The 21,634-nt window shown below is 30.9% G+C and overlaps 1 protein-coding gene across 3 annotated transcripts in view; it reads left to right on the top strand.

The window, feature by feature from the left end:
- The window catches only part of LOC105347039 (polycomb group protein Psc), a 74,897-nt gene that overhangs the window by 20,741 nt on the left and 32,522 nt on the right, over positions 1-21,634 (top strand). For all 3 annotated transcript variants that reach the window (XM_011455915.4, XM_066073143.1, XM_066073142.1), the window contains 7 exons: positions 4,333-4,429; positions 5,303-5,358; positions 6,274-6,318; positions 9,873-10,002; positions 10,452-10,512; positions 12,575-12,673; positions 14,031-14,111. In XM_011455915.4, the coding sequence (XP_011454217.3) occupies positions 4,333-4,429; positions 5,303-5,358; positions 6,274-6,318; positions 9,873-10,002; positions 10,452-10,512; positions 12,575-12,673; positions 14,031-14,111 (569 nt within the window). The remainder of the gene's footprint in view (positions 1-4,332; positions 4,430-5,302; positions 5,359-6,273; positions 6,319-9,872; positions 10,003-10,451; positions 10,513-12,574; positions 12,674-14,030; positions 14,112-21,634) is intronic.

Here is a 21,634-nt window from a genome sequence, read left to right as displayed (position 1 = left end):
CCTGCATGTGCAGAAAGTTTTCATTTCCCACGCAACGAATGCAGTGGAATTTCATTCACAAAATCGTTTACAGATAACACAGCTTTTCCTTGCCTTGATAAGATTCGAACCTCTGAAACAGAGAGCGTTAGAGTCTTTTGTCAGGACAGATTATTTGTAAAAATCAGCTGCTATTTCTCTCTTCCACTTCAGTCTACTAACCTTAAACCTCTTGTAACGCCAAAGTCTTTATGACAGATCCAATCTGTTGCCATGAATAGTTGAATCTCATGTGGACGGAAGAGTATAGTGATTATTAAAAAAAAACTCTCGGCTCTGGCGTCGAAAGATTTACAGATGATAAATGAAGTTTAATCTCAATTTATTAATTTTTAAATCACTGCAATAAACTTAACAACGAAATCCACGAAAATTGGTATTCAACGAATATTGATGAAGCCACAGTATTTATTTTTTGAATTTTTTTTTTCAGTAACTGCAGCATTATCTGACTTATAAACATAATCTTTATTTTATAATTTACGAAGATGAAGAGTGAAAAAACACACAGAAGTCTTTATTTTGATTAAGTTAAATAAACGAAGTAAAAACGTCGTTGCTTTTGGTAGACTGGACATTATTCGATATTATTAAAAAATGGTTATCCTATAAGTAGCTGTCAAAGTAAAAAAATTATATTATGTAGAACCCTTATCGCAAACATCTGATTGTTTGTCAAGTAATTGCAAGTTATAAATCAAATTGACTTCATTTATTTTATACTATTTATTTTGCATTGAAAGCAAACATAACTCAATTTACCATTGTTGCACGAAAGGTTTGATCACAAAGAACGACGTCATGTTACACATGATTATCCAGGATCCTGGATAATTGTGGGGCTGGTTTTAGACTTTGTTAATCGTCTTAAAAGAAGAGCTCTATAAAAGATGTTTTTTTAAAAATGTAAATATTATTTACTACATAACAGTTGATGGCAAAACATATCATATTCAAAATCTTAAGGTACATTTATATTTGAAGAGTTATCGTTATTTAATGATCATCCCGTCTCCTTAAAAGAGCGATACGTTGCTACATTATTATCTAAAATAAACGATGTTTATGTTTATTACTATTTAAAGATAATTATTGTCTTTTATTAGTTGGTTCTTTTTTTTACTTTAACGTAATTTGTATTCTAGTTGTAACTAGTTTCTCTCCTATTTCCTTTTCGTTTTCCAGTTATTTAACCACAATTATTTGATATCATATAGTAGTGTTTCTCTTAGATATATCGTTAGCATAATAAATAAATAAAAAAAGGTTCGATTCATTAAGCCATGGTGATTAAGTAGAAACCAACCGTGATGTATACAGATCCAGATGAGATACAATGGAAAATATTCGTCGTACAAATGTGAAACAAGGTGCAAACTGGTAATAATTCATAATTTTTCTAAAAATTAATAGAAGTATTAATATCTGTGTTTTTCATTCTTCATTCTAAGTGAATTTAAAGGAGAAAAGAATCGATATTCTTTTATAAATAAATTGCATAGATGTCAAATTGTTTCCCCCGTACATCTAAAGCAGCTTTTGCAATTCGATTTAAAGTGGTCTCAAAACACATTTCCTGGAAATATTGTTTAGTTTCAAAGAAAAATATAATGTTTTTGAACAAACATATTTTTCTCCAAGCCGTAATATTTTAAAAACTCGTATAATACAATTATCACAAAAAAGTGTTGCCTAAATATTTTAACAATTGTAAAGTATTAAGTAGAAAATGTTAATGAAATTTATAATATCTAGGGAGAAAGATATAATAAAATATGTGTTTCGAAGGCATTATACTTTGCTGATATTTACTTTTTGAAATAAACTACTCTATTTATTTTTTACATTAATTTGTTATTTTAGATTATGCCTCAATTTCTATTCACTTATCGCATATCATTTCTCTTTTCTTCTACAAGTAATATTATATTGTTTTGAGAAAAATTAATTAATGTTTTCCATTAGATATAGATAATGTGTATTTTGTAATAAAAAAATAATTAAGTAAAGAAAAATAAATTATTAAAATAACACATAATATTCAAACTGGTTGTTTGTCAACTTACAATGAATGAAGAAAGATTTAATATGACAGTGCATGGATAAAAGTGCAATAAGCATTAAAATGAAAGTGCAAACCGATTCATAGTCCTGGTGTGATCTTATGAAATTTCTAGATAAAACCACAGTCAATTCTTCATAAGAACCTAACGAATTAATAGTTCTTAGTAGCTGCCCCATATAGAGTCTAAACCTCGTACTTGCTTCAGAAAGTCATTTGAGGACAATTTACCCAACATAATGAAAAAATTTAATATTTTTGATTGGTACGGAAACATTTGATTGCATTTATATTATGAAAACGTATTTCATTTCCGACTTCAAAATTTGGTAGATAGAACAAAGCATTTTAAGACTAAATCAATAGATATATTTATAATTGGATTGTTTACGATTGTATTACTTAATCTAAACTATATGTTCAATGTCCAAGTGAAATTTTGATATTGCATCGCTGTCAATGCATTTCAAAAATATATATATAAAAAACCTTAAAACTCAAATTATGCTTTTCGGTCAACTTTTAAATTCAGTTTTGATTTTATCTTTGATATCTAAAAACATAAAGATGAAATTAATATAATTTTTAGCTTTCGATAAAAAAACAATTCGGTTATTGTTTTTGTTTGGGTTTTTTTTTTTGGGGGGGGGGTTCTTTTTTTTTAATTAATAAACGATGCATAAATCTATAAGTATCGGTTTATCCTAAGCATCGTTAATATATTTTTCCCAAGGCCTACTTACATTCTGGATCGAATTAGATAGTGTGTTGTTTTCATCGAGCGACTGTGATCAACTCTTTCAAGTTCAACACCAAATGGACAATAACTTGGACAGCATAAATATTTATGTTTCCTTGCATATTAGCGTTATGCTAATCCCATCTTCATTTCTTCCATTGTTGGACGCCATTCCCTGGTGTTAATTAATCACATTGGTTCTGTTCGCTGGCGTCCCTTTTCACAGGACATGTTGCTTGGGATATATATTCTATTTGCTCTCACCCATTGCCGTGGTACATATTCCTCACTCTGAACTCGAGGTGAACTGCTAAACGTTGAACACGTTCCAAAAATGCTTTGAAAGATAAGTAAGAAATCTGTTGATGGCAAAGGATTAGAGTTGGGTGGTTAGGTGAGACGTTGTGAAAGGCTTTGTTATATTTTTCATCCGTAGATTTTATGTCATTAACTTCATGCATGCCATGGCTTGTCAATATGATACATTAATCAATATTTTTGTCAATTTACCTCTTTTTGTGATCAGATTAGAAAATAAAACTTAACGTGGATGTGAATAAAATAGTTTATAGATTTTGTTTCCTTAGAGTATTACCACATTCATTTCCTTCATTTCCAATTTCGTCGCCTGAGTGTTTAATAACACATGCAAGTGCAATCAAACTTTTTAGATAAATCGTAATCAGTGCCTTAAGAATTCGTGCGGGACATGGGTACATTATAATAGCTTTGAAGATGGTTTACAATTACGTAAACACACAATGAGTCATAAGGCACATAACACTTCTTGAATAGCCCAAGTGCTCTCAAGCGATGAAGAAAAATGATTTTTTTTTCTCAATCTTTGTGTGTGAAATTTACAACCCCCTATGACGTCAGAGTGTTTTTAAACTGCTCGGCGCCTATTGATGCAGAACTTTAAATTATCGCTTCTTTTCGCGTTGGAATGTAGGTTAAAACGTAAAGTGATTATGCAGCGAATTCCATATAATGCATGTTGAGGTATGAGACGAGGTCACTAAGTACACGAGTACTTGGAGCTTGCTAATATTGATCTACGGTTATGTTAGCTGTCTTTGGATAGTCTTGAAGTCTCGTCTCAAATTATTGAATTAACCCTTGTTGAACGCGAGTTAATTCACTGTGAATGTGAAATATCGATAAGAATAAATCGTAACGCCATATGATGAGGGCTTTCAGATGATAATCCCATGTAACATATACTTATATATTCTGGAAAAATTGGCATTTTGGGGGGAAGCTTTTTAATGGGGGGTTTTTTCTTTCTTTTTTTTTCATTTTCGTATTTTGAGTTTGGACGTTTTTTGAACTTAAGGTGTTACAAAATTCAAATGCCGGGTAAGAAATTGAAGGCTATCGAAAAAAGGTTTGTAAGTGTTCATTCAAAAAGATATAAATAAGTGACAAAATTGTATAAATAAAAAATGGATAAAGTTTGGCATATGGATTATTTTTATACTTTATATTTCAGTTTGCAAAACCTGCATCGTTCGGTATCTTGAAACCAGCAAGTTTTGTCCAATCTGTGATGTTCAAGTTCACAAAACGAAGCCTTTCACCAACATTAGGTAAGCAATAGATCAACAAATGTTGATAAAGTCGTGGTAAGGAATTCATTAAATAATGTCGACAAATTTGTGGTTATAAAAGATTTACAAATTTTGATAAACTTAAGGTTAGAAATTGTTTTATGAATGTTAGCAAATTTGATAAGAAATTGTTAAAGAAGTGATTTTTTCAGTAATTTAAGCCAGATAAAAAAAGATGTACCATAATGACAAGATTAGATGATCATGACTATCATAATCATTTTTGTAAACATCATAATCGTAAAAATGGAAAGCAATCATGTATAAATTGTATTTTAAACCACCAAAAAGCAAGGACATGCAATACAAATTAATGTAAAACTAAATAATATTGCTTCAAACTTTTATTATAAGCAAGAACAAAACGAACCCATTTACACACTGGCTGCTAGCGCAAAGGTACTGGTTATTTCAGTTTAATTTTACGTTGCAAAACCGTTTTCTGCAGACTCTGTTGCCGTGCTAACGGCTAAATAGAAATTGTTTTACAGAGAGAAAATCAATGCACAAAGGAAGCTTAATATCTTCTGGCGAATTTCGGTTAATTATATCTGGTCCGTTGGAAAATAAAATACGCTTGATGTAATACTGCAGATAATCGCTTCTGACGCTTTTTGGGCATTAAAACAGACTCACGCGACATTAAAGTACTCGACTCAAATTCAACTAAATTAATTTGTTTCCTCGAAAAATCAAAGTTACTTAACATTGAGTTCTTTTGTTTGGAAATAAGATCAAGACATGTTTTTGTGTGTTTGATATTCTGAATTTTTATGAAAGTCGACTGTTTTAATTTTCTGTGTAGTAAAAATGGCGATTAATGGTTAGTTATGAACGTTTTTGTGTCTGCAGGCTGGATCATACCCTTCAAGATTTGGTGTACAAGTTAGTTCCTGGACTTTTCCATAGTAAGCATTTTTTCTTCCTTTTGATTCTTCAAATAACCCGTAATATTTTGAAAGATATATCAAAATTTTTATCATCAGTAATAATGCTATAAAAATGAACGTTTGTTGAATATCTTACTTTTATCACTTTTAACTCAGTCAGATGGTACATGTGCAAAAGACAAATTGTAATCAAATCAAGAGAAAGAAACTGAGCGTGTAAGTGAAAAAAACGGAATAAGTTTTGGATTATCAGCAGAAATAATCCGGAAATTTGGGACAAGTCGTTCATCATTCTGTTCGTATAACTTGACAACTGATACATCACACATTTCGCATGAATTATTTAATGACTTCACACGGCGTGTATTGATTCCCATTTATACCTCCGTGTTCTGCTAGTTCTACTCGACACGAGCTTCCATTACAAGGCTTCAAGGGAAGATTGCATTGCTAAAGTATTTTTCCTAATCTCAGAACCGAGCAAGAACAAAAAGGATCTTGTTTTTCCATCGTTTTGAAGTTAAAACGAAATGTGTATCATACTCGAGCTGTAATGTTTAAAAGACTAGAACAGAAAACATTGTTTAAATCTTCTGTAATTATGTGAATCATGCGATCCAAGATAGCGAGCCATAATAACGCTATTTCTTGTGCAGGAAATGCACTGTAATAATGTTAGAAATATGGATATGATTATGACTAACATTTCTTCATTGGCTCAATTATTGCTTTGGTTATGCTAGTGACTGAAAGTATTTTTCTCATTGTTTTACAGTTTTCCTCTTTAATAATGTACCATATGGGTTTTTTTCTTCCTTTTAATCGTAGAATGAATTTCGGTCCTATTGTTACAATATGTTGTGAAAGTATTATTTGATTCTCAAGGTGTTCTGATTTTCCATATGTAAAATGCCAATAACATCTTACTTTTAGATGAAATGAAAAGAAGAAGAAATTTCTATAAAGAATTAGGCAAAGGTATTTATCCTTATTTTTTCTTTACAAATTATATACATGTCACGAAACTAACTGATTAACTTGCCATTTATGTAGCCATTTAAATGGGGAATTGCTCATGTCGAATTATTGCAATGGATGAGAGAATATTGTTCTTAGGGTGTGGTTACCGTTTAATTTTTTTTTTCAAAATTGAAAATCATCAGTGAAGTGCTTTAAAGGGGCTGGTCATGATTTCGTCAAAATATATATATTTTTTTTGCGTTTTAAATGTTTACAATGCTTTAGGAAGACATTTCTGATAGTCGACCAAAATTTGAGAGTTCTTTGTTTGCACAACAAAGGTTTGTGAGCTCTCTATCTCGCTTACAACTCAACGACTGATACATAAATTTTGTTTGACCATTAGAAAAGCATTGTATACAACGAAAGTAGAAAAATACATTTTTACCAAAATCTTGACTATGCTCCTTTAAAGGATTTTTTAAAAAAGGGTATCAGTATAAAATCCACAGTATAAAATGGTAAAAATCTACATCCACTAATGATAAAAGATATAAACGCAAAATAGGTAGATCGTTGACCATTAATGATATTATTCTAATTACATTATTGGGGGTTATTACATGGAATGTATAATAATGATCATGATAATTTTAATTAATCAATGTTTGAAAATAATGCTTTTTAAACCAACAAATATTATTTGATCCAATTATCTAAAATTAGGGTCATTAAGATTGTTCATAGAAAACTAGTGTAGTTAATGCAGCGATAATATCTCAAACTTTTAGCCCTTACAGTATATAACTATAGTAAGAGGAAAAACCCTTCCTTCATTAGGTTAAAATCAAATCAAAGCTCATCAAAATAATGCTTATTTAACCAACAAGTAATAATTGACGCAATAATTTAAAAATAAGGGGGGGGGGGTTGATTAAGATTGTTCATAGAAAACTAATGTACTTTATGCAGTGATAATTTCTAAAACTTTTAGCCCTTACAGTATATAACTATTGAAGGAGGAAAAAACCCTCCCTTCATTAAATTAAAATCAAATCAAAGCTCATCAAAAAAATACTCATTAAACTTACAAGAAGTAATTGACAAAGTGATTTTAAAAAGGGTCATTAAGATTTTTCATAGAAAACTAGAGACGTAAACCCTTAACATAATGCGAAGCTATCCTATTCACCTATATTTATATGAAGTACTGTCGTACGTATGATTCTGTTGACTCCCGTCGCTGTAATAAATTTAATCATTTGAAACATCTGAAGCCATTTCCTTCATGCAAAGAAATAAGTTCGTTTCGGAGATTTATAGATCTTGGCAAGCCATTATTTATGTATGTCAACTTCTTTTTTCTCCATTTGCCTTTATGTAAATTACTGCTTCTAAATTACTCTCATTATGTTGGGTTGAAATACAACTACGCGTTTTTTTTACACATACTCATTGCTGGCTGCTTTTATAGATATAAAAATGAAAATTCTGTTTAAATAACAAACATTAAGGGGTTTTTTTAAACTCCGTTTTTATTCCATTTATATGCTTTCTTTGCGCGTTGCGTTTGTCTTGCCTTCGTTTGTATGCAGAACTTGAAATAACTTAAAAAACATTAACTAATGTGTTAACTAGTTTACACCTGTGCATAATATGTCCTTACTTAACATAAAAAACTGATTTATCACTCTTTATATTCTTGGAATAATAGAATTTAAACTTTATTTCTTGTAGATAAAAGAAAATAATTTTCTACCTAACTAGAATTTGTATATTGAACAATAACCATTCATTCGAAATTTGGTAGTAAGTTCATCCATTCTTAAATATTGCATGCATTTTCATAAATAACACAATTTAATCATGACATACATTTTTAATATATAAAAGTGCAAAAATGTCCTTATAAACAACTAAACTTTTCAAATGATTTCTCGATGCTTTAAAAGATAAAAGAAAACATGTTTATTAACTATAGGTTTATCAATCTTCCACATATATTGTTAAATTCAAAACTGTAGGTTTTTGGAAGATATATGTTGTTTGAATTTATATATATATATATGTGTTGTTTAAACTCGTTTTGGACAACAAATTAGTGACATTTTTGCACCCACTTAAGATGCAATTTCGTAGAAATCCTAATATACCAAATGATAATCCATTGCCAAGAGAGTATATAGCCACTATTGTTTTTAGTGTATCTCACCAGACGGGTGAGATATTTACCTTTGAAAATTAATATCCCATTTAAACAATTACTAGTTATTTCCATAGGAGGAATTATTTTCCTACTAAAGAAAGATCACATGCACTATATTGATGGTTATATCATTTTGTACATCTGATATGGTTTCGTTAATTTTATCTCATTTTATTCAAATATATACAATAAAAAACATTAAATATAAAATATTATGGTCAAACTAAAATTCTGTTAAAGTAAATAAAAAAGAACTTGATGTTATGGTTTTCATTTTTTACATCATTAAAAGAAGTGAAATACAAGTGTATTTCTATATGGTTGAGGTGACAAATATGACTTTATTAAAAGACAGTACCTTTAATTTGTTCTTCATGATGAAATGGAAAAAAAACCCAGATATATAAGACATTTTTTTTCATGTGAGATTTCTCGTATTAGATACTTTATTATCCGCTCAGAGTAAATAGGCCGTTAAAATCATCCGGAATGTGTGTCAAGCTATTTGTATTACTGTTTAGAAATAGTAACAATAGAAATAACACAATGAGAAAATTAATGGAATTAGTGGAAATATGTAATGAGTACATCTGAAAATATATGCCTCAAACAATAATAGTTCAGATAGAACTCGGGTTTTCTAAAAGGCCACTTCCTTATTCTGTATATGTCACGATGCAGTTAATAACAATATTCTGAGGAAGCTCACCTTAATTCGAAAGGACACCCAATAGTTTTGTGTTGAACCGAATTTTTTAACAGATTGATTAAAATTTTTAAAAGTCTTTCTTCCTAAGATTTTATCTTAATTTATTCATATATGATATGTAATAATTGTTGGCCTTTTTTGTACGGGTTGTGACTGGTTGACAGAGGATGCTCACTTCCCAAGGGCACCTGATCCTGACCCTGGTTGTAGAAGAAGCCCGTGTTTGCTCTGCTCCTGTTTTGTATTTTCCCTTTAGACTTTTGATTTTGAACACTGCGTTAACACCACTTGTCATTTGGATAAACAAGGTTTTGCTTAGTTATATTTGTTGCGTCACCATGTCCTGTTTACTGCAGAAATATGAAACGCAGTTCAGTGCGTACCATATATAAAACAACAGATACTGTTGTGCAAAATAAAAGCATAATTGTTTACTGATCATGCATAAAATTGTGCACGGCTGTCCTTGAATTTTATGAAGCCCCCTATCGTGTATTTCTATTTTTATATAGATATGGATTGCACTTTTTATATAAATGCTTAAAATCGTCAAATAGTTTATTATTTGTATATAGTAAGAACAAACTAAGTTATAATTAGAACTTGCAGACCCATTTGTAAATGATTTTAAAATTATAACTCATGTTCAAACCATAGATGTGGATAAGCTATGGGACGATCCTAACAGATTAGAGTACTACTTGGATGACGATGGGGAAATTCAAAGAGAGAGGGTCATCTTTGCTGAGGACGAACAGATCAGTCTGGCTCTTCAGCTTAGTTCAGAGTAAATAAAACTACTTGAATGTTCTATTGCTTTCCCAATAACACTTCTTTATAAAGAGTGCTGGATGTTCGAAGTCATTTTAAGACTACGTTTTTTTTCCTTAAAATGAACAGTTTTGTATAAAGATATGTAGGAAAATATTCAAATTTTAAACCTAAAATATTTGGATTTTTTCTTCTTTACTCAATCATACATTTTTGGCAAAATTCAAATTTAAATTTATAAGGCGGATCTGATTGGTAGTAAGTTGAGCATCCAGCCTATTTACTAATATAACTTTACTGTCTCTTTATAAACATTAAGGTTAATGCTTATCAAATTTGACACATCCAGATTGAAAGTCTTTGTATGTGACTTACTCAGTGTTAATAAAACGTTTTTATTCTATTTTTACTGATCTGAAAATATATTGGGTTTTTTTATATTTAACATGGTTTGTATTTTTTCAGCGGGAAACCTCCTCCTTTACCTGTGAAATCTACAGATAAGAAAGGGAAATCGGTTGACGAGGTAAACCCATTTTAATCATCAAAGAACCCTGATAAAAAGTGATTGGTTATATAATCTCCTTGTCAAATCTAGATTAAGGAGGCTCGAAGGTCAACAAATTAGCCACCGGATGTACCTTAATATTTGTAAGATGATTTTGTAAAGTTAATGAAGAAAAATTTTATTTTTTTAATTTGTTTTTTTTTTTTTGCTTTAAAATTTGAAAGTTTTTTAATATTTATTTATGCATAGCCCTCTCTCTGAAAGAGATCAAAATTGTCTTTAAAAATGGCTCGACCATCCACTCACTCAATACTAGTGTCCTGTTATGAAAATTGCCCAAAAGAAGGGGTTTTCATTCAAGATTTTTGAAAAACACCAAAAAAAAAAGCAATTAAAACAAGAACAAGAAAACATCCAGAGCTAATTAGCGCCAGACACACAGTTATATGATACTTGATATAAATACACACACCATAACTGATTAATTTTCATATATAATTGTTCACAATTTTGCAGTGGATTCTTTTACGTTTAAAAGTGTTGCCATATAAAGAAATGTTAGACACTATTCCATTTATCTTCATGTGTAAGGTCTTTTAAAAGCATGTCTTTACTGCATATTAAGTAAAAAAATAAAATCGTTCTGTTCGTTTTCGTTGTCGGCGTTGACAGTTTTGTTAAAAATTTCCAATGGAATTTATTTGAATGGAATTATACCTTGGTTTGAGTCGATGATTTTAATAACTTGCATTACATAACGATTTTGCACCGTATTCTGTACAGAAATTGCAAAATAAAAACTAATATCACAAGATTTCAAGGCCAAACAATTCAGGTTAAATTTTCTCTTTTGCCTATTTTACTGTGAAAAAATAGGATATAATACATTGGTTTGAAAAAAAAATTGAGCAATGTATTGTAATTCGCGAAAAACATTCAATACATGCATCTGAGCTATTTATCTATTTTGCAATTTTCTTCAGTGTTAGGCCAGCTTTCTGTATAGTTATAAGACAACTTGGAATTTTAATGGATTGAATACTGTGGAATCATTAGATTTCGTGGTGGCTCAATTTTCGTGGAATTCGTGGGTACCTCTCATCCACGAATTAACATCCCCCACGAATTAATAAATTAGGGCTATAAAGTCATATTTCTCTTGTATGTATACGAAAATATACGAAATCACGTCCCCACGAACCTGAAAAATTTAAGCAATCCACGAAAATTGGCCCCCACGAATTTTAATGATTCCACAGTACGTGTTAATTAAAAACGTATATATCGATAAATTTGCATGTTGCATAACGATAACCACCAGTCTTATGATTTTTCCTCTTCTTCACGTGATTGATATAGAAAATAAAGTTGGTTAACCTGCAGACATGGGACCGCATATTAATTTTGTCATTTATTTGTAAAACATTATTAACAATATTAAGTTACAGTGTTTATGCCTCTCCTTTCATGTACATGAGAAAATTAATTAGCTGGAGAGGAAAATAGAAATTTCTATTGCGATGCTAACGTTGATTGGCTTAATATACTACATGCGAAAATGAATTGAGATACAATTGCAAGGACACCAAAAAAATTCTACTGATTGCATTAAATAATTACAAAATCATATTGTATAAGTGCCTTAAGAGGCGTTGCCTACATCAAGTAATGATTTGAGTAAAAGAAAATTTCAACTAAACTTAACGGTCAATAACGGATTTTTGTACAGTTTAATGACATTGCTTATTAAGAGAAATCGTCTTATTTTCCTTTACATGTACGTGGTGAATGATTATAAAAGCTTAAAATGACACAGGCTATACTTGAACATGTATCATTTAGTTACAGCGATAAAAATAATATTATTTTTCTAAATTGTGCATGTATTGTGCATGCATATAGGAAATGGTTTATAGTTAAATCCTATTTCTATTTTTCTATAGGTAATTATGTTCTATAAGTTTTTAATCAAAAGGAGCAGCATTGTTCAGAGTAAAAAAGCAGACAATATACTAGTAATTGATAAGTGAATGTACATGTATGTATAGTTATTAAAATTGTTGGTTTCTTTTTTATATAGGCCGGGGACTGCCGATATCTTCTATGTCCCGCGGTGGTGACCATTGGTCTATTGAAGAAGTTCATCAGAATGAAATTCTCCCTTAGCGACCGTTTCCAGGTAATTGTTTGCGATTGGTTTCATTTCTAATATTTGAGGGGCATCCAATTTTTTGGATTTGAATGCAAATCCTAGTTTTTAAAAAAAAAACAACCTTAAATTCGTGACAAATGACTCCATCAATACATTGTGTTAGTATAAGTACTAGTATTGCACCTGAGTTAACTTGTATTTCGTGGATCAAATCAGCAACAAAATCCACGAAAATTGGTGTTCAGCGAATATTGATGAAACCACAGTACTATGTTATTTTATACCGAGCTCTTCTTTCAATTTAGATTAATAAAGTTTAAAAATGGTCTTGACCATCCAGTTCTCTTAAATGTGTTGTGATCAATTTTAATGGGTGTTTAATACTTTTGAAATCGTTAGGATGTAATTTCTCTGATTTGCTTGCATAGACTCTGTCCCATTATTCGTTGGGGATGTAAATTCGTGGATGAGGGTAACCAACGAAATCAAAGAATATTATGTGCTTTTCAGGCATAAATTTTCGTGGATTTTTCTGAATTTTGTTCAGAAAAACAGTATCAATGATTATTTACATTGTACGTAATTACGTGGATAGTGTCTAAATTAATACAAATGGAATTAACTAATAATTATCCATGCTATTTTTCTATATTGTTTAACACTTTAACTGCGTGAATCACGTTACTTGGCACCAAATTTAGTGCTCCCCGAAAATATGGATTAAATATTAACTGTATCAAGTTTGTGTACATATTGTGGGATACGTTCATTTTTCATGTGCATGCCGGAAATGGTGTTAAGATTTTATAACTCGAGTGTCTATAATTGCTATCCGCATTAAATCTCTTGTAACTTTATACATTCATTTACTTTGTATCCTGTTGCTGAAATATCTCTCAAAGCAAAACCAAGACACATTACTTAAATGTGTATTTATGTGCGTCACTGATGAATCGATAAGACTTTTTATGGGGTTTTTTTGGGCCGATTTCTGAAGTGAATGGGTTATTCGATAGATGATTAGTTATTTAAATGGTTGACTAAACAAGTCTAGAAAATCACTTTAATTCTTTATAACAAATGCCAACAAGAGAAAAACAAAAGAAATATTTGAGTTTTAAGCATTCATATTCAGCAGATTTGATACTCGATAATTATTTGTTAGATTTCGTTCGTGTGCCTACTTTCTGGTCCATAATTGTTACAAGATTAGATAAGTCCCATTGCACTTTGTGACTGTCGCCCATTTTACAATTAGGCGTATACACATGCAAATAGTGCATAAAAAAGCCCAAAAATATGCATTTGTCACAAATACAAGAATATCATAATAGTTATGTTGATAAACTTTTTTATTGTTTTGTCCTTATTTTTTGTATATTAGATCGACATCTACCACACATCTGAGGTTCTGGGCGACTGTTTGACGCTGATAGACGTGGCCTACATTTACATGTGGAGAAGGGTAAGATCTGTTTTTACTAACTAGTACTGTTTCTATATCAACTCAACCATTTGAGAACATGGCGTATCATAGCACATGCACGCGTATGAAAATGGGACGATTTATATTTATGTTACGATTCAATAAAAAAAGGAAAATCTTAATTGACACCTGCTTTAAAGTTAGCCAGTTTTCGTAATTTTCAGCATTAAGCTACAATGACATGACAAAGCTTAGGAAATAATACTTTATTACTTGAAGAAAATAGAACATTCTTTTAGTTTACGTTAATTGTGAGATAAATAAATTGAAAATAGTTCAACACGCAAGTGTCATATCTGTTCCTTGCCTGTATGATTCTTGAATAGTACTGTTTAGTAAATTGGATTTTTTGATGCGTTGTTGGTTTTGGAGTTTTGCGGGGTTTTATTTCTCTCTTTTGGGAGGGGGGTTCGGTCTTTTTATTTATTTATTTTTTTGATAATTACTGTGATTTTTTTTGTCAGGAAACAAATATCTGACAGCCTGCCTATTTTGATTTTGATTCATTTCATTTAACATTAAATTTACATGAATAGTTCACAATTCATACGAATTTTACCAAGAAAATTGCTCATTTTGCATTTCTAAGCAGTGTAAGCTAAAGAAAGTTAATTAAGTAAACATTCAAACAATTAAAATCTGTTCAAGAAAGTAAAACATTTCATAAAAGTTAAATCATACACACCTCTTTGTATACAACGCTTTTGTTCAAGACCACAAATTCTTCAAAGAATGATTTTTTGTACATGGAAGGAGCTCAACATGTTGAAGGAATGAAATTGATGGATTATTAAGCAAAATTCATTTTAATTTTACGTCTTAAACACGTCGGACGCCAGCGAATGCCATAAATATTTCAATAAAATAACAAAACAAAATATCAAATATGTTCTTATTCGCGTGTTTAAGAGGTCACTAAGTGTGTTGTTAAACGAGCACTGATTGTCAACATATCAAAAGCATATTTTGTCATAATTATTACCTTGTTTATACGTGAAAATATGTAATTGGTTACTCTCAGTAACAATTACATTGCATTTAAAAAGGAATACGTCTTAGTTTTGTTTTTTTTTTAAATTGATGAGTAACTTTAAACCCATTGCTATTCCTAGTACATATTTTTACAAAAAGGTAATCAAATGACAAAACTGATTGACTGAATATATTTTTAATGTTACGTGTATGAATGACAAATGGAGAATGAATAGACCTGACAGTTGTACTATTCTACAGTTTTATCATTAATATTACCTTGTTTTTCGGTGAAAATATGTACTAGAGGAATTGCAATGGGTTTAAAGTCTCTCATCAATTTAACAAAAAGGCAAGGAATAGGAATAGATTCCTTTCTTTTTTTTTTGAAGATTAAAAAATGTACACGAAGGAATTGAGAGATATTGACAGTCTCCCTTTTATGGCATATTTTGTCATTAATATCGATGAAAATATGTACTAGTTAATGGTTAACTCAAAACTTTCTGATAATTTTTTAAAGTACGTATTAAATAGAAAGGGATTTTTATAAAGACTATGAAAATCCAAACACACATATATATATATATATATATATATATATATATATATATATATATATATATATATATATATATATATTGACAATTGCATTGATATGGCATTATTTGTTATAAATATTACCTTGTTAATCGTTAAAAAGATGTAATGGTTTTGCTAACAAGTTTCCCGGGTTTTTTTTTTACAAAATTACTAAAAAAGGAAGGGAAATTTTTCTTAATTTAAAAATACGAACAAATAAAATAAGAGGTACTGACAGTTGCACTAATAAAGCATATTTTGTCATAAATATTACCTGTTTTTCAGTGAAAATACGTACTTTTAATGAATTCACCTACAAGTTTCCCAACAATTTAAAAAGAAAAAGACTACGTGTTGAATATGAAGAGGGTTATTTTAGGATAATAGAATAAAGAGTAAAGATTAAGAGATATTGGCAGCTTTACTCTTACAACATGATATATATATATATATATATATATATATATATATATAAATATAGTAATTGGTTTATACATGCACATTGTATACTCAATAGTTTCCCAGAAAATGGAAAAAATGACTGTCGTAACGTACGAAAAAGGAAGGGGTTTTTTAAGATAATAAATTCAAACTGGGGGAAATAAGACATATTGACAGTTGCACTATTATAGCTAATATCCTGGAGGTAATCATTCTATGGACAGACAGCGTAAAGATGACGACGAATTTTGCGAAATCTTTTCTCTTTGAAGTCGTACATGAGTTTTAAGAGTGCTTAAAAGTGTCTCTAGATTGTTGTATTCCGTTAAAAGCTGCAGACATTTCGACATTTCCAAGACTAAAGAAATAGAACATTAAAACGGTTGTTAGAGAGATTGAAACATGCACTTTTATTACACTGTTTCTTCAAGACTTCAATTTCAATTCTGAGTAACCGTGCTTGTATAGTTTGATTTAATTATTCCAGGGTTTTTTTTAGCTCACCTGAGCTGAAAGCTCAAGTGAGCTATTCTGATCACATTTTGTCCGTCGTCCGTCTGTCCGTCCGTCTGTCTGTCCGTCTGTCCGTCTGTCCGTGCTAGTGTTTAGACTTTACGAGTTAAAAAATTTGCCCTGTCCAAACTAAGGTGTTAATGTGGAATTACGAGCTTAACTCCTAATTCTGACTCCAAAATTTGCCTAGTTACACTTTGTGAGGTAATATTCATAATGGGAAAAAAACTCGTAAATCTTGGACACAGCACTTGTCCATTATATGGACAAGAGTGAAAGAGTTATCTCTCTTTACCCAATCCTCAGTTTTCCCGCTCTTTTTTTAATGTCTATTATAAACATTACCGAGGGGTTCCGAAAGTTGATGACAAAGCAGAGAAGGGAAGCCATCTTGCCAGCCAGTGAGTGAGGTAGGTTATTGACTATGTTTCTTATCATATAGGAATTTATTTGTCCCAAATCAGAATTGAGTTATTTCATTCATCCTTCATCAATAATATGATGTGAAATTTTGTATTGAATATTTTGTCACGTTAACACGGGAGTTTAGCCGGATAGCTGTTTACCCTAGCTACATGTTTTGCAAATCGCACAAAGCTACAATTTGTAGTACAAAATAATGTTTTCTGTATTTACATGTACATTTGACATATTTAGAGGCAGATAATGCAGTGTTTGAATTTTTCTCATGGTTAAATTTTTATGTTTTCATTTATTTTTGTGATTATGATGACGTCACTTTAGCTCAAAATTCTCCAAATTATAAATTTCAACTTGTGGGTATGTGTATATAATTTATATGAAAATGGCATTTCATGGTTTGAATGATAGAATGACAAAGCAAAATATTATCATGTCAGAAGCAGATTTTACTTCACTTCATGAAGAGTACAAAAAAAGATAAATATTAAGTATTTAAAGGTCCATGAACTAAGGGTTGAAATCAGAATATTTGTATGACATCACAGGAAGTAATAATGCTGGACAAAATAAAGAGCTACATAAACTTCAACTCAAGATGGAGGATATTCCAATTGGATTTATATTATTTCATTCTCCTTATGACTACTCGGAAACATGCTCTTTTTGCTCAGATTTTGACATGGATGTTTTGGAAATATATATACATGGATTTTGTTGTTTAACTTTTTTTTCGTTCCCGGAATTCTATGCTTGTCGTGCATTTTGTATCCTCTCTGATTTCCATGTTGAAAAGTTTATTCTTATCTAATGGTGAGTGTACAGTTGTAAAGAGCAATATTTTTGTTAAATGTCCCTATACTAATTGTTTCTACAGAGAAAAGTACAATGCATTTAAAACAATGAGATTTTAAGTTTTGAAGTTTTTTATCCAAGAATTGAGTGATAGACATGTGACAGGTTTGAGGAAATGTATAAATGATTCTAGAAACAACTATTAATGGACTGAAGCTTTTGAGGTGAAGAAAAAGGAAATGTTTGTTTTAGGTTTTTATGAATCTGTTGCTGAGAGCTCTGTCTTATTTTTTCACTACCTTTTCATTATGGTATTTGATTAAAATGCTGTAATTTGTGTATTTTTACTGTAAGTTGTGTATTTTTACTGATAGCCATGATATATTTAGGTAAATGAATAGATAAAGTCAATACATTATCTGCCAATTAGGCAATAGTACTTGGTTAGCTAAGATTGTCCATAAATTATGAGGCTAATTGTCCATACTTTGTGAGCTAAAATTGTCTCCCAGTTTAAAGAAATAGTACTTCGCTAGCTAGGATTGTCCGTAAATTATGAGGCTAATAGTCCATACTTTGGGAGCTAAGATTGTCTCCAAGTTTAAAGAAATAGTACTTTGCTAGCTAAGATTGTCTGTAAATTATGAGGCTAATAGTCTATACTTTGGGAGCTAAGATTGTCCGTAAATTATGAGGCTAATAGTCCATACTTTGGGAGCTAAGATTGTTTCCAAGTTTAAAGAAATAGTACATTGCTAGCTAGGATTGTCCGTACATTATGAGGCTAATAGTCCATACTTTGTGAGCTAAGATTGTCTCCAAGTTTAAAGAAATAGTACATTGCTAGCTAGGATTGTCCGTAAATTATGAGGCTAATAGTCTATACTTTGGGAGCTAAGTTTGTCCCCAAGTTTAAAGTGATAGTCATTTGCTAGCCAAGATTGTCCTTAAATTATGAGGCTAATAGTCCATACTTTGGGAGCTAAGATTGTTTCCAAGTTTAAAGTAATAGTACTTTGCTAGCTAGGATTGTCCGTAAATTATGAGGCTAATAGTCTATACTTTGGGAGCTAAGTTTGTCCCCAAGTTTAAAGTGATAGTCATTTGCTAGCCAAGATTGTCCTTAAATTATGAGGCTAATAGTCCATACTTTGGGAGCTAAGATTGTTTCCAAGTTTAAAGTAATAGTACTTTGCTAGCTAGGATTGTCCCTCAATTATGAGGCTAATTGTCCATACTTAAGATTGTCTCCCAGTTTAAAGTAATAGTTCTTGGTTAGGTACGATTGGACCAAAAATAAAATTCACTTTGTTTGGCATTGCTGTCCGATTTTTTGCTCAATACACAGCCCTATTTTAAATATACCCAATCACCATGATCACAGTTCTGGTTAAGAAAATGTACCAATTTTTTTTTAATTTGTCATTTTAATTTCTTCCACCTATGAGTTTGGGGAAAACGGGGGTGAGAATTTCACTGTATACAGTATACACCTTTTATTAAATCATGACAACCTCCCTTATGGGTTTGGATGTGACCTTAATCATGTTAATGAGGGCTTAGAGTTTTATATAGAAGAAAAGCTGGTGAGCATTTAGCTATTTATGCAAAATAGCCTCTTTTGGGGTACATATTTTATTGACATTTTCAAAATTATTTTTGAGGTGTGTATCTTCTATATGAAGTTACAGTTACAAACCCATAAAACTCCATAATATTGCCAAATGATGTTGTTAAAACATGCAAGAGCAGGTGTGACTGACTGAATCTATACATATACTGCATGAAGGTTGCCCTTTCGGCCAGTAAAAATTAAAATTCCCTATGTAATATATTGTATATATAGCTCTTCAGGTTTCCCCCCCCCCCCTTATTTGCTAGTAAATTCCAAACACAATAAAAACATGCGTGTACAAGGATTTTAAAATTACTACTGCACCTGTAAAATGTACCTTTTTCCTTTGAAATGAATGTCTAGTAACAGAAATTCCCCAAATTAAACAAATCTGAAAAATTAAGCAAGAAAATATGTAAACATCTCACTTTATTTAATTACAGACAGCTGTGTCATGATACTTGTTTTATTCTTGGCCTTATCATGATATGTATCACATTATTAAAGGCGTTATAAATAAACTTTGTTCAAGATGGTAAAAAATCTGATGTACCGGACGTCCAGTATAGACAAACATTATTAAAACTAGAGTTGTAATATTTGTAACAATTTAGAAATGTTAATTTACACTGTAATTGAATGATGGTAGATTGATTGTAGTAAATACAAGAATAAAGGACTGGATGTTGCAATGCCATGGATCATACATCTTTAATACTGATTTTTGAGACGAAGGGCATTTAAACCTTAATTGGGTGTAGAAATGAGCGTGACCTTAGAAAATGGTAGCCCAGGCATCAGAAAATGTTTTTATTATACCTCATTATAAATATTCTAAACAATGTGTTTTCTGATTGGTTCTAAGTTATCACGTGATCGGGCCGTAAAACTTCACATTTCCAGGCCGTCGGCATGGTTTTCATCATATTACATAGTACGTGTATTTTCCCGAAATATAGTTCTCGTTTGTTGAACGAAAACTCCTGAGAGTAGTAGATGTCACAATAGCTTGGTTTACGTCACAAAATTAATGATATTGTGCAGAATTTTAAAGTTTGCCTTTATTCCAAAGGTTTTCCTTGTTTTGGTATATTAAACAATTTATTGCATGAATGTTCGGGAAACATGAAGACTTATTCAGCCAAGAAATATCATATTCCCCTCGGGCGATGATTTTTCTTGGCTGAATAAGTCTTCATATTTCCCTCACTATCATGCAATAAATGTATAATATTTCCATTTCTAATTTTTTTTTTCTCTGTGATAACTCTGAGAAAGTTGTCGGAGTTTATTTCTTGATAATTCTGCCGGAATGTAAATTAGGCAGGTCGATAGGTCAGGAGCTAAGGAGACCTAATACGCATGCAAATCCCGTGTGCATCTGTCTCTGTGTCTGATGCTAAGAAGGCCAAATATGCATGTAAATCCCGTGCGGCTGCCTATGTGTTTGACGTCAGTGGGCGAGGACTATTGAAATTGGCATAAAAGTCCTCGTGTGATTATAGTCTATGTCTACATTTTTTAAGTTAAAATCTACAATTTTATTTTGATCACAATGAAATGGAAATATAAGGAATCACTGTCTAGTTTTGAGAGTATGCCAGGGACATCAACGCCCGTTATGCAAATTATCCCATGTTTCCCTCTATTGTTGATGCCCTGGCATACTCTCAAAACTAGACAGTGATTCCTTAAATAACACACCTATACTTAAGGAGTTATAATTTCCATCCATCATTTAAGAAGAAGTTGGATAGAATCCATACTTCAAGAGCTTAAATTGTCCATAAATTAAGAGGATGTTTTATATAGTCCATTCTTAAGGAGCTAAAATTGCCCATCAATTAAGAAGACATTTTATATAGTCCATTCTTAAGGAGCTGAAATTGTCCATAAATTAAGAGGATTTTTTATATAGTCCATTCTTAAGGAGCTAAAATAGTCCATTAATTAAGAGGATGTTTATATAGTCCATTCTTAAGGAGCTAAAATTGTCCATTAATAAAGAGGACATTTTATATAGTCCATTCTTGAGGAGCTAAAATTGCCCATCAATTAAGAAGACATTTTATATAGTCCATTCTTAAGGAGCTGAAATTGTCCATAAATTAAGAGGATTTTTTATATAGTCCATTCTTAAGGAGCTAAAATAGTCCATTAATTA

The sequence above is a fragment of the Magallana gigas genome, chromosome 10 (genome assembly GCF_963853765.1).
Source record: "Magallana gigas chromosome 10, xbMagGiga1.1, whole genome shotgun sequence".
NCBI lineage: Eukaryota > Metazoa > Mollusca > Bivalvia > Ostreida > Ostreidae > Magallana > Magallana gigas.
Note: the sequence above shows the minus strand (reverse complement) of the source record. Positions and strands in the feature narration are given on the sequence as shown.